We start from the raw sequence: 14979 nt of genomic DNA on the forward strand, positions 1-14979 counted from the left end.
AGATACACACACACACACCATAACCAGATACACACACACACCGATATACACCATAACCAGATACACACACACAGAGATATAAACCATAACCAATACACACACACACACCGATATACACCATAACCAGATACACACACACACACACACCGATATACACCATAACCAGATACACACACACACACAGATATAAACCATAACCAGATACACACACACACACACACAGATATAAACCATAACCAGATACACACACACACAGATATAAACCATAACCAGATACACACACACACAGATATACACCATAACCAGATACACACACACACACACACACACACACACACAGAGATATACACCATAACCAGATACACACACACACACACAGATATACACCATAACCAGATACACACACACACACAGAGATATACACCATAACCAGATACACACACACACAGAGATATACACCATAACCAGATACACACACACACAGAGATATACACCATAACCAGATACACACACACACACAGAGATAAACCATAACCAGATACACACACACACACAGAGATAAACCATAACCAGATACACACACACACACAGAGATATAAACCATAACCAGATACACACACACACACAGAGATATAAACCATAACCAGATACACACACACCGATATAAACCATAACCAGATACACACACACACCGATATAAACCATAACCAGATACACACACACACCGATATAAACCATAACCAGATACACACACACACACACACACACACACACACACACACACAAACACCGATATACACCATAACCAGATACACACACACACAGAGATATAAACCATAACCAGATACACACACACACACAGAGATATAAACCATAACCAGATACACACACACACACACACACACACACACACACACACAAACACCGATATACACCATAACCAGATACACACACACACACAGAGATATACACCATAACCAGATACACACACACACAGAGATATAAACCATAACCAGATACACACACTGATATAAACACAGGTGATGTAAGTGTAGAGCAGATGGTGGCTACAACAGCAGGGCTGTTTGAATCTGGCTCTGTGTTTGTGTGTGCGCGCGCACGCGTGTGTGTGTGCGTGCGTTCTCACCTTAAGGAACTGTGGAGTGACTAGTCTGACTGTAGCTACCAAACACACCTGCTCCTCCATAGAGGGGTGGAGTGATCGTGGAAATACCAGATCATAGTCATTACATGAGGATGTAGGCCCTGCAACACACACGCAGACACACACACACTTTAGATGACATTTTTGCATTTAGCTTACGCTTTTATCCAAAAAGATAAATGCACTTATGCGCACACATTTCTACACCTTCTGAAGGTCAAGAAATACTACAGTCAGTATGACAAGAGATGTGGACATCCATCTATTACCCTCTAACCCTAAGAGTAACCCTACAACCCTAACCCTCTAACCCTAACATTAACCCTAACCCCATAACCCTAAGAGTAACCCTTTAACCCCAACAGTAACCCTAACAGTAACTAACCCTATAACCCTACAACCCCAACCCTATAACCCTAACAGGAAGTCTCTAACCCTAACCCTATAAACCTACATCCCTAAACATATAACCTTATAAGTAACTCTTTAACCCTAACCCTATAACCCCAACAGTAACTCTAACCCTAACCCTATCCTTATAACCCTGAACAGTAACCCCAACCTTCTTTACCAATAAGACCAGTGTAAAAGACTTTCCTTTTTTCAAATAAGACCAGACGACACGCCTGTCTGTCTCGCGGATGTCAGAAGCAGGATGGGACGGGTACACACCATTGTTATGAAATCGGAAATCTCCGATGAACCTGACATACTCGTAAGTGGGCAGATCCTTTGAATCAATGTTTCCTCTCACTACATGACAGCAGAATTCAACATGTGTGTCATCTGAGAGAGAGAGGACGGACAGATGAACACGCGCACACACACACACACACACACACACACACACACACACACACACATATATATAAGCAAGCAGGTATAGTGCATCTGTGTTACGCGTGTTGTGGTTGTGACATGGTTCAGGGCTGAGGGATTAACCCTGATTGACTGTAAAATGTTACTATTCCAGGCATAATCCAGGGGTAACTAGCCCTGAAATGAAGTGTAGCATAAACCAGAATAAATCAGAGGCCAGCATAATTCACAGCACCAAGCTAAGCAGCGTGTGTGTTTGTTTGTGTGTGTGTATGTGCACGTGCAGGACTTCAGTTATTCATCCTTTTTATCAGAATAATAAATCATCCAGCAGTGAGGCTTTAATGAGAGTAAAAACATTTTAGAGTTAAATGAGACTAAACATTTGTCAACATAGTGCATAATAGTGAACCCATCTTAATGAGACTCAGAATGACCAGTGTACCCGTTTAAGTTATTAGAGGGGAACGTTACCCTAGACCAGAATACAGACAGAGACTGTGCTGTTGAGAGTGTATGTAGATGAGTGTGAGAGAGAATATGTATATGTGTGTGTGTGTGTGTGTGTGTGTGTGTGTGTGTGTGTGTGTGTGTGCGCGCACTCACTGCTGTCCAGATGGTCAGTGGTCATGGGCTCACTCAAGAGCAGGCTGTAAACCTCTGCGTGCTCACGCTCAGGTAAGAAGTTCAGGATGTTCTGGTCCACCATGTCTGACTGGAACACAGAAACCTCAATGTTACGGTTGGTTTGTGGAATAACCTTCCTGTAAATGTTCGAGACTCAGACACAGTCTCAGTATTTAAGGCTAAAAACCTCTGTAAAGTCAGGCATTTTATTTACTACATCTTAAAGGTGTAGAGCTGGTGGTAAATGGGCATTGAGTTCTGGTAAACTGGGATGTTATGATGCTGTCACTTCACCTCTCTTTTGTAACTCTAGTTTGTTGACTGAAAGTGGCAGAGTCCTGATGTTCCAGGGTGCCCTCATGCTTGTGGTTCCTTCTGGCTCTTTCTTTTTAGCTATGCTGCTAGAGCTAGATCTGCTAGAGTCCATCATTACACATTATATTTCCCTAATTTATACATCTTCATACTTTGACATGCCTAATAATCTATTCTCTCTTTCTGCTGAGGTGCATACACCTACTCCTGATGTCATGATGTTACTGAGCCTCAACCCATATCAGCTGCCATGGCTTCTCCACCGCCCCGATGCCCCCCTGCTGTAGCCCATCATACCTCCACCCCAGCCAACTACATCTCTGTGGGATGGGTCTCGGACACATGCACACCATCGGGACAAGACTAGGATCTCTAGAAAGTTTTTAATTTATTTTTCTCGTAAAACCATTTTTATTGTAGTGACCATTGTGAGCCAGAGAAGGATGGGGCCCCTCTTTGAGTCTTGGTTCCTCTCAAGGTTTCTTCCTCATGCTCTAGGGAGTTTTTCCTCACCACTGTCGCCCTCGTCTTTCTCAAAAAAGAGCTTTTCTGAATTCACCAAAATTGATCACAACAAATTTCACACACACACACACACACACACACACACACACACACACACACACACACGATTACACGCTCATTTATATAACACCTGTGGATTATAAGACATGAAGATGGTTGTCCTGAGTAACTCCAGAGAGAGACACCACAACGTGGACATGCCTCTGTTGATCATGTGACCCAGGTGCTTGTTTTACAGTGACGTGAATTCAGGTCACGTTAGTATGACGTGATGCCCGCACACAAACCTTCCACACGTCTCACTCGGAGTAGAAGAGTCCGAGAGATCAGCCCAAGCAGTTTACCCATCTGACCGGAGAGCATGACTCAAACTAAGTGCATAACAACATTTTTTTTTCTTGTTCTTATCTTTTGTTTAGAACAAATCAAGCTGTTTATATTTGGATTGTATCCACTAAATACAGTCTGCTACACATCTCAAGAAACATGAGTAACACTATGCAGCCTAACAAAAAAATCTCAGAACATCTAAAAATCAGAAAAAAGAAAACATCAGAAACACTTGAACCAACTCCCACAGAAAATATGGTGTGTGGGGTACACTTTCCCTACATCTCAACGAACGTGAGTAATTATATCTTAGTCACCACCAGATAGGAGCCAAACGCCCATCTAAAACATGAATCATTCTCCAAGACCTTCATTTCTGAAGTCTTATCAGCATTGGTCAACAGGTTTCAAAAAGACCTGCAGAGAAAAATTCATGTTACAGAGCCGTCTGTTACAGACTGCCTCAGACCCGTCCGATACCAACCGGCCCAGACCAGTCTGATGCAGACCACCATACAGACCACCCCAGACCCATCCAATACAGACGGCCTCAGACCAGTCCGATACAGGACCGCCCCAGACCCGTCTGATACAGGCTGCAGAATATGTGTCAGAGTTGAATTTATATCGTATAGCAGCATGTGTGATGCCTTTGAAGTGTCCAGTGTCTTGAAGATAGATCTCTACCACTTCATTTACTGGATTAGGGTTGGGATTAAGGTTAACCCTAGCCCTAACCCCAACCCTTGAAGCTAGATCCCGCACTTCACTTACTGGCAAATGGCCAATGAGAGATGAAACACTGTCGGACACGTAGATGATGTTCCCATCTGTAGTAAGCACAATCAGGAAACCATCCAGAGCCTGTGCACACAAACAAAAAGAAATTTCTAACTATCAGAAACATGTATAATTGTTGTTCACAAAAGCAATTGTTCTATTTTTGCACTGTTACTGAGGTGACTGGGCCTGGCAAAGTCCAGCAGTAATTCTCCCACAGCCGTTATATTTCAACACAAACTCGTAACTCAATGTGGTGGTATGTGTGTTCATACTGGCAACAGAAAACCAGGAACGTGAGCTAGTGTTGGCTGATAGCTGTGTGGGTCGATCACACATTTGGCTCTGCAATTCGTTCTCTGCAATTTGTTCTTTGATTCCTGTCCAAATCATGCTTAGTCCTGCCTAAGTCATATCAAAGCCACCGCCGTTCAGGAATCAAACTGATTCATTGTACTGTACTCTTGATTCATGTACATAGTTACATTAGATTTATAGTATTTGTCTCTTATACAGGGAACTTCACTGGGTTCTCATCTTACATTGTGTGTTAGTGGTTGTGCATGTGTGCATTAGTGACTATATCAGGGGTTGTGTGTTATGCTATGTAACATTGTTACTGTTTGTGTAATTATTTGGACTGAGCATTTTTCTGCTTTGACATTCTAGACTATCATGTCTCTAGATGTTCATTTTTTAATTCATATTCAGATACAATTTTGAAATCAATCCTATACTCATGTATATACTCACTATACTCATGTTTTCCTATATTCAGAGACTATATACACTACATTGTCTGAAGATATTTTGCAGATGGAACCAAAGCCAGTATCAGTACTTCACTATGGCAGACCATGAGCTTCTGGTTTGTTTTTGAGTACATCATGCTTAGCTGTTAATCCTTCTCCATTACTAATAACAGTGGAATCTTTATCTGTAAGATAAAGTGCTGGTGTCTCTCTGAGACCTCACACCTGTGTTGATGGTGGAGTGTGGGGTGTTGGTGTCTCTGCGTCACGTCCACAGACCGGAGAGTTCCCCATTTCCCGGGCAACCTAGTTACTTCCGGGTTTACATCAGTCTCCATGGTTCCCTGTCTCCTCCCCTTAGTCTCCAGTTGTTCTAAGTTTTTCTCTGATTGTAGTCTTATAAAAACCCCGTCCCTACGCATCTTGTTTGTCGGTTATTGTTTTTGTCAGAATGTCTCATGGTTTCTGGTCAGTTTTCAATCATTGTGTTTCTAGATAGATCTCGTTTGTTCTCCGTGTTTAGTTACCTTTGCTGCATGTTGCTTTCCTTGTTTAGTTCTGTTACCTGCATCTTCGTCATAAATATAGTTTGTTTATCTTACATAGCCCGGTTCTGTGTTATTCCCGTTTGTGCAAGTCCTTATGCTCATCTCTATATTTATCATTGTTGTTCTCCGTTAGTCTTCCCTAAGTGTACGCCTCTTTTTCCCGGTTCTCTTACTCACCTTCTTATCCTGTTGTTCTGTCTGTCCTTTGTTCTGCTTTTGTTTGCACGTTTCTGTTATTAAATCTATTATTCATTATATTCTTAGTAACGTTCCTTATGGCATCACTCATTAGTTCCATTCACATACCATCCAGCGCGTCGGCACTTCGCAAGTGTGTCGCACATCACCCCTCCCTCGTTACCCCCCCGAGTCCTCACGCCTATGTTCATAGTGGAGTAGAGGGTGTTGGTGTCTGAGTCCTCACGCCTATGTTCATAGTGGAGTAGAGGGTGTTGGTGTCTGAGTCCTCACGCCTATGTTCATAGTGGAGTAGAGGGTGTTGGTGTCTGAGTCCTCACGCCTATGTTCATAGTGGAGTAGAAGGTGTTGGTGTCTCTGAGTCCTCACGCCTATGTTCATAGTGGAGTAGAGGGTGTTGGTGTCTCTGAGTCCTCACACCTATGTTCATAGTGGAGTAGAGGGTGTTGGTGTCTGAGTCCTCACGCCTATGTTCATAGTGGAGTAGAGGGTGTTGGTGTCTGAGTCCTCACGCCTATGTTCATAGTGGAGTAGAAGGTGTTGGTGTCTCTGAGTCCTCACGCCTATGTTCATAGTGGAGTAGAGGGTGTTGGTGTCTCTGAGTCCTCACACCTATGTTCATAGTGGAGTAGAGGGTGTTGGTGTCTCTGAGTCCTCACACCTATGTTCATAGTAGAGTAGAGGGTGTTGGTGTCTGAGTCCTCACGCCTATGTTCATAGTGGAGTAGAGGGTGTTGGTGTCTGAGTCCTCACGCCCTGTGCTACCTTCTTTCTCTCCGTTTTATCAATTATAGCCGCTTCTCCCGGAATCTATGCGGCACTGTATTCGTCGTACACTTGGGAAACCAACAGAAGGCTTGTGATCATTTTATTGAAGACAATCGGACTATCAGAATTAAAGATTTGTCATTTCCAGTGGCACTGGACATTGCATAATGACTGTTTGCACTGCCAGTAGTTGCTATGATAGCACTGATATGAGGAAACTCAAAGAAAAATAACTGATCTGAAATCCTGGAACTTTACAACCCCATGAAATGAATGTTCTGATTTAAACATCTACTTTTTCATATAGAAACTGGCTCCTCCTCCTACTACTAATTCAGAAGCACTTTGCTTGAACAGCTGATGGACTTCTGAAGGATTTCTGTCTAAAACGTCCTTGAGTGCTTCATTGCAGTTTTGAATACACTATATTGCCAAAAATATTTGCTCATCTGCCTTCACAAGCATATGAAATTGAGTGACATCCCAGTCTTAATCCATAGGGTTTAATATGATGTCAACCCACCTTTTGCAGCTATAACAGCTTCAGCTCTTCTGGGAAGGCTTTCCACAAGGTTTAGGAGTGTGTTTATGGGAATTTGTGACCATTCTTCCAGAAGCGCATTTGTGAGGTCGGACACTGATGTTGAACGAGAAGGCCTGGCTCGTAGTCTACGCTCTAATTCATCCCAAAGGTGTTCTACCAGGTTGAGGTCAGGACTCTGTGCAGGCTAGTCAAGTCCTTCCACACCAAACTCACTCATCCACTCATCAAACTCACTCATCACTCATCTTTATGGACCTTGCTTTGTGCATGGGTGCACAGTCATGTTGGAACAGGAAGGGCCATACCCAAATTGTTCCCACAAAGTTGGGAGCATAAAATTGTCCAAAATCTCTTGATATGATGAAGCATTAACAGTTCCTTTCACTGGAACTAAGGGGCTGACCAACACCTGAAAAACACCACCACACCATAATCCCCCCTCCACCAAACGTTACACTTTGCACAATGCAGTCAGACAAGTACCGTTCTTCTGGCAACCGCCAAACCCCGACTCATCCATCAGATTGCCAGAAGGAAAAGCATGATTCGTTACTTCAGAGAACACGTCTCCACTGCTCTAGAGTCCAGCGGCGGCGTGCTTTACACCACTGCATCCACGCATTGTGCTTGGTGATGTAAGGCTTGGATGCAGTTGCTCAGCCATAGAAACCCATTCCATGAAGATCTCTATGCACTGTTTTTGAGCTAATCCGAAGGCCACATGAAGTTTGGAGGTCTGCAGCAATTGACTCCGCAGAAAGTTGGCAACCTCTGCGCACTATGCACCTCAGCATCCACTGACCCTGCTCTGTCATTTTACATGGCCACTTCCTGGCCAAGTTGCTGTCATTCCCAATCACTTCCGCTTTGTTATAATACCAGACAGTTGACTGGAATATTTAGTAGCGAGGAAATTTCACGACTGCACTTGTTGCACAGGTGGCATTCTATCACGGTACCATGCTGGTATTCACTGAGCTCCTGAGAGTGACCGATTCTTTCACAAATGTCTGTAGAAGCCGTTTGCATGCTTAGGTGCTTGGTTTTATACACCTGTGGCCATGGAAGTGATTGGAACATCTGAATTCAATTATTTGGATGGGTGAGTGAATACTTTTGGAATTATAGTGTATCTCTATATCTCTTACTGCATTACACTGCAGTTATTCACCTGGAATCCTCCATATATGAACAACTGCCCCTCGTGTTCACTCTGATGCCCACATGAGCTCAACCCTGAAGCTCCTGCTCATCTCTCCCAGTGGGACCCTGGAGACACCTGCATGCACCACTTCCCCTCCAGCTGTTCCTGAGGGGCTGTTTTACAGCTGGGTGTCATGGAGACTCTAGTGAATCAACCATAACCACCTCCACTACTTACTGGCTCTAAATACCTCTGGGTAATGATTTATTATGCTTCTTTGTCCAATGCTGTGTATTTCAGTGGTAATTTCCTAATTCAGCATTCTTATTAAAAAACACATTTATTCATTTTGATTTGTTAGTTTGCCAGAAGACGATGGGTTCCCCTTCTGACCCCTGGGTCCTCTTATTTTCTGCCTGCGTGTCCAGGGCCATCTCTGATCCTGTAAGTGTTTACACCATGTACTTCCTCCTCTGTGATAGACAGAAGCACTGCCTAATCACACATTCAAAGCCTGCTAGTACCTGCTGAGTATACTGGGAGTTAACATTCCTGTTGGATACTGCACTTAGGAAATGCAATTTTGAATACAGTTACTAAAACAAAATGTGTGCTGGCTATAGGAGTAACCATGTACTCTACTGCTAACTCTCTCTTTCAAGCTAATGCTAGCTTCTTCACCACTGAAGTAGAAACGATTGTCATTTGACAAGACATCTTGTCAAACTGAAGTATCTTGCGATGCAGGCTCGGACATTCACTTGTATGCCTAAAAGCTATATGCTTTAAATTTACTTTGTGTTGATGTTGAGACTGAAAGCAAGTAGGTAGTATAGATAACATTAGCTACTCACAAGCTCTAAGAAACTGGTATAGCTAACTACTATGGAAACCTAGATTATTTACACAGAGGTTAATTTTATTGTAGTCCCTGTGTCCCATTCAAATAAATAGACTGTGCTGTCATACAAGCCTACAATATAAGATCTTTCAAGCATTCCCATTACAGTATTCCCATTGGATAGTCAGTAGTACTTAAGTGTGGTAATCCTACTAAATATACCAGTTAGAGAACTGTGCATTCCCAAATGATTCTTTTAGAGTCCGTTATTCCAATGGGGAGACAGATGTATAAACCATGGAATTCTAGTTGCACAGAACCTGAAATTCCTCATAGATACAGAAGCACTTCCTCCCAGAACTGTCAGACAGAAATTTTACCTCCAGCATTAACTGGGTGAATTCCTCATTGCTGAGAAACGATGGTTTCCAATCCTGCCGAACCTCACACAGTTCTGTCTGCGATGTTATCTCTGAAAAACATCAATGACTCGCAAAGTGAGAACAACATTGACTGCAAAAGCCTTGGACTTGTTCCTAAATATGTCATTCACATGGGAGAATGATGACTGATTATTCATTCTATAGATTAGGAATTCCAACAACTAGGAAAACAAACACTGTATATGAAATGTGGAATTATCTGGACTGAGAAATTGAGAGTTGTGTGCACAGAGTTTTAAATCTACAACCAACAAAAAGTGTCACACTCAAAAACAACCCCCCCCCCCCCCCCCAGCTCACAAAACGCTAGGACCTGTGCCCTTTGCCCTCTCACCTTTCTGCTTTTGCAGGAAGTCGATAGTCCTCTGGAGGATGGTGGACTTGTCCATTCTGCGGGGGAGTCCATGGCTCTGCAGCATAGTGGACTTGTCCATTCTGCGGGGGAGTCCATGGCTCTGCAGCATGGCGCAGAGCTCTTTGATGAGCACATTGAACTGGTCCCGCCTCTTCTTCTCCGACTTATTGCGGGACGCTCTGCACACAGCCAAGTGTGAGTGAGTCGAAGTGTTTTCCAGCAGTTGGGCTGCATTACTGTACAGTAGAGAACACTGACACAGGTTGTATATGGTGCTGAAGACAACGCTGACAGGTTGATGAAAAGAATCAGCTTATGACCTACATGGTACACTTTAACCAATATCAATCACACACACACACACACAAAACAGACCAACACAATTGAAATTGACACACTCACATTGGAAACCACACTGACCTTCCAAGGTACGCAGCTGTAAAGTGTGCGAGCTGTGAGTGGGCCCGTGTTCTAGTCATTTCCCGTGAGGGGCTGCACACACTGCGTACTCTGACCATCTCCCTGTACATCTACTCCATTCTGTCACAACCCTCCCTTTCTTTCCTTCATCCCTTTGCTCTTGCTTTAAGAGTCTCTGGCTTTTCATGCCAATTGCTGGTGCTTTGTGCATTCAGGGTTTTTGTGTTGAGAAAAAAAGAGAAAGAAAGCATGAAGAAGATGAGGATGAAGAGGGAGAGGGGAGTGAGAGAGACAGGTGAGAAAAGCTTGTGAACGTGTGAAATCTTTTAATGAATGAGAGTTTCAGAACTAAGCCCAAAGCGCAGGCTGGGAGGCCCTGCCCATCAATGCCCACCAGGCATAACATACCTTACACATGTACACACGAACACACCCACCTTTTAGCCCTATCCTTGTCATCTTCATCCATCAGATCATCCACACAGCTGCTGGTGCTGAAAAATATCAATAAAAGGATATTTTCATTGTCTGGTTCATTTGGGTCAGCTCATACAGAAAATAAAGGACAGCATACTTTTATGTTCTAATGAAGAGGTTCCTCTTTTTCCTGGTTAACGAGGACACAAGCCTTAACATACAGACTGGCACAGTCTCACTGTCTGCACAGACTCGCTCAGCCTTTGGCAAACATTCTTAGACTTTTATATATTCAAATATTCTTAAAGAGACATGTATTCAGTCATTCATCAGTGTGACATTATGAGTGCTAAAGTTGTGGCTGGGGTATTAAAGCCACCTAACGCAGCAGTTGACAAATTTCATACTAATTTCAGTTTGTCACTATTTGTTCATTAGAAGGACAGAAATAGACGTGCCTGCGACAAGGTGGGTGCAGCATCACAGCAAGGAGTGTGGCATTTAAAATTCACAGTACCTATAATTGTTGCTGGTTAATAATAATTATTGTATTTTATTGTTCTCTGATGACCACAGGAAGAGTGGCGTTAATGATGTGTTTCATCTCCTCAGTATTAAGAGGTTGACTCTCTAGTTCCTGACAACCATGTCTGCCACGCCCACACACACCTGCGCCGTGGTCTCGTATCTTATTTCTGCCACGCCCACACATACCTGCACCGTGGTCTCGTACCTTATTTCTGCCACGCCCTCACACACACCTGTGCTGTGGTTAGCTGTAGTCCACAAATATCAAGCCTTATATGTCTTCTATTGGGAATCAATCTCAGGACCTTAGCATTGCGAACACATACACAGACCTTTCTCTTCCGACCTGTCGGGTTAGTGAAGCTCAGTCAGAGCCATATTTCAGGTCCAGACCCGGGCCGGACAAACATCCTCACCACGCTAGACTGTAGGGCTGGTCATAATGAAATGATTAACTGTGGTACTAACGAGATTAATTGTGATATTAATGAGACGGTTCCTTGCGGTATTAATGAGATGATTCATTGCGCCCGATTTCCTCCACACACTTGTCAGTGAACTATAGACCTATAGTACAATATTAATTTCCTCAGACCTCAGGGTCATACTGCTGAAGGCCTGAGTGTTGGTGGGCCACTCCACCTCTGAGATTCCACCTTCTCACTCAAGTATGAACATCTGACTGGTGAAATGCCCTTCTGTAAGGTTCTCCCATCTCTGTATATATACACACTGTATATGCATTAGTGTAGGATGATTAGCATAACATTAGCATATCCGCATTTGCATAATGGCATCATGGTGAATAAGCACAGCTCTATTAGCATAGCTTCATTTGTAAAGCTGTATTCGTATAGCTACACTAGCGTGCCATATACTTACTCCCATTCCCGCTGACTGGTAAGACACAGGCTGCCAAACTCAGCACGGTTGTCCATCCTCACTCCCTCTCCCATCCAGACAGCACAGAACGCCTGCCGTGTCCCATTCGTGATTGGCTGCCCTCAGCACTCTGCACGCTAGCCCCGCCTCCGAGCGGAGCTCCTCTCAGCACCTAGCCGTTAGCTGTTAGCACGAGTCTCCGATGGCCAGCAGCCGGACGTCACTACTATCTTCTGTCACACAGCAGTACGCTCGCCATCCAGTTGACTGCTAGCATGGAAGCGATAATGTCACTATGAATCTCCTTCGTACTTCCATAAAGGGTTAGTCGCAGAACCAGCAGAACCTGAGCAAGAAAGAACATTATTAATAATAATAAAAAATATTGTTATTATATAGCAAGTTATTCCTTTACCTGGTTTTACTTCTATTTCAAATTTAACAAAAAAAAAAACCAAACAAACAAAAAAAACAAACATAATAGTAGTCATAAGACAAAACATACAGAAACATCCGGACCAAACAGGGAAAAGCTTCAGAAATGCTCCAGAGTGAGAGTGAAGTTGTGTTAGTAACACACGTGTGTGTGTGTGTGTGTGTGTGTGTGTGTGTGTGTGTGTGTGTGTGTGTGGTGCATTAGTAACGTGTGTGTGTGGGGGGGAGAGGGGTGTCAGGTCAGCGTAATGGTTATAGTAATGGTGTTGGTAATTGTGTTGGTAGTGGTAATTGTAATGTCGTTGGTAGTGGTAATGGTGTTGGTAGTGGCGCTGGTAGCGGTAGTGGTAATGCCGTTGGTAGTGGTAGTGGTGATTGTAAGGGTGTTGGTAGTGGTAGAGGTGATTGTAATGGTGTTGGTAGTGGTGATTGTAAGGGTGTTGGTAGTGGTAGTGGTGATTGTAATGGTGTTGGTAGTGGTGATTGTAAGGGTGTTGGTAGTGGTAGTGGTGACTGTAATGGTGTTGGTAGTGGTAGTGGTGATTGTAAGGGTGTTGGTAGTGGTAGTGGTGATTGTAAGGGTGTTGGTAGTGGTAGAGGTGATTGTAATGGTGTTGGTAGTGGTGATTGTAAGGGTGTTGGTAGTGGTAGAGGTGATTGTAATGGTGTTGGTAGTGGTAGTGTGATTGTAATGGTGTTGGTAGTGGTAGTGGTGATTGTAAGGGTGTTGGTAGTGGTGATTGTAAGGGTGTTGGTAGTGTGATTGTAATGGTAGTGGTAGTGTGATTGTAAGGGTGTTGGTAGTGGTGATTGTAAGGGTGTTGGTAGTGGTGATTGTAAGGGTGTTGGTAGTGGTGATTGTAAGGGTGTTGGTAGTGGTGATTGTAAGGGTGTTGGTAGTGGTGATTGTAAGGGTGTTGGTAGAGGTGATTGTAAGGGTGTTGGTAGAGGTGATTGTAAGGGTGTTGGTAGTGGTAGTGTGGTTGTAATGGTGTTGGTAGTGGTAGTGGTGACTGTAATGGTGTTGGTAGTGGTAGTGTGATTGTAATGGTGTTGGTAGTGGTAATTGCAATGGTGATGGCTGTGTATCTGGGCAGCAGGACAGAGCCTCTCAATTCTGTCTCACTGAACAGCTGAATGAAGACAAAGGCTACATCATACACACACAGCACACACACTGATCTCAGCATAAGTGTGAGCAGTTTAGAATCAGCATTTCTGCAGTTCTAGGTTCCTCATACAATTCTTTCACACCACAGAACTCTGGAAGTTCGTCTAATTCTCCATCTAGAACAACATTTGTGTGAGTGACAGACGTGTTTAGTGATCTCGCACAGTGACACTGTGACATCACCTCCAGACACACAGCTGATCAATAGTCAACACCAGCCGTGGGAAACATCTTACACACACGCTACAGCTTGTGTTTAACTCACACCTGCTGATGAAGCCCAACACTGCTGGGCTGGTGAGTGACCTAGAAACGGCCTGCTAGCACAAACAGCCCAGCAGGGAGGGAATGAGGACCACAAATACACAAGAGGACAAAACATTGGTGTGTGTGGGTGTGTGGTCTTGTAACCTTTAGAAACAGAGAAACCCCTGCTGTGATCAGAACCTCTGGTTTTATTCAATATACTGACAAGATCACATATACGCACACACTCACACAAACCCAAACCACACCAGTTCACGCACGCACACACACAAACACGCACGCAGTTAGAATGAGAAGTACATTATGGTCACTCCCGAGAATTGGGGAGTATGGGGTATGCAACATTAATTCGGTAGAACCACACACACACACACACACACACACACACACACACGTGCGCACACACACAAAGCCGAGTGACTAGATGTACCTACTATATCAATATTATGATAATTAAGCTGATCAGCATTAATAATGGTACCTGGTTTAATAACCCAAACACAGCCTCCACTCCACCACACCCAAACACAGCCAACACTGTTATAGTTTCACCAAACAACACATATAGCCAAAGGCACAGAACAGCGGAGATCCAGAGATCAGCACTGCAGAACTGCAGAGACGAGGGCTCTAGAGATCAGCACTGTACACTGCAGAGATTAATACTGCAGAAATATACACTATCAGCACCTTTATACACACACT

General features: G+C 43.7%; 1 protein-coding gene across 7 annotated transcripts in view; it reads right to left on the bottom strand.

The window, feature by feature from the left end:
• Positions 1 to 14979, bottom strand: part of npas2 (neuronal PAS domain protein 2) — a 55119-nt gene that overhangs the window by 21502 nt on the left and 18638 nt on the right. For 6 of the 7 annotated variants that reach the window (XM_035527593.2, XM_081718793.1, XM_081718794.1 and 3 more), the window contains 8 exons: positions 12402 to 12747; positions 11012 to 11068; positions 10134 to 10333; positions 9737 to 9828; positions 4556 to 4645; positions 2591 to 2699; positions 1838 to 1951; positions 1148 to 1266 (listed from right to left, as the gene is read on the bottom strand). In XM_035527593.2, the coding sequence (XP_035383486.1) occupies positions 1148 to 1266; positions 1838 to 1951; positions 2591 to 2699; positions 4556 to 4645; positions 9737 to 9828; positions 10134 to 10333; positions 11012 to 11068; positions 12402 to 12475 (855 nt within the window). In that variant the 5' untranslated portion in view covers positions 12476 to 12747. Of the gene's footprint in view, positions 1 to 1147; positions 1267 to 1837; positions 1952 to 2590; positions 2700 to 4555; positions 4646 to 9736; positions 9829 to 10133; positions 10334 to 10574; positions 10992 to 11011; positions 11069 to 12401; positions 12748 to 14979 lie in introns of those variants that run through there. The other variant, XM_081718796.1, reaches the window with a different exon arrangement.

Source organism: Electrophorus electricus, chromosome 8 (assembly GCF_041902795.1).
Source record: "Electrophorus electricus isolate QZ-2024a chromosome 8, ASM4190279v1, whole genome shotgun sequence".
NCBI lineage: Eukaryota > Metazoa > Chordata > Actinopteri > Gymnotiformes > Gymnotidae > Electrophorus > Electrophorus electricus.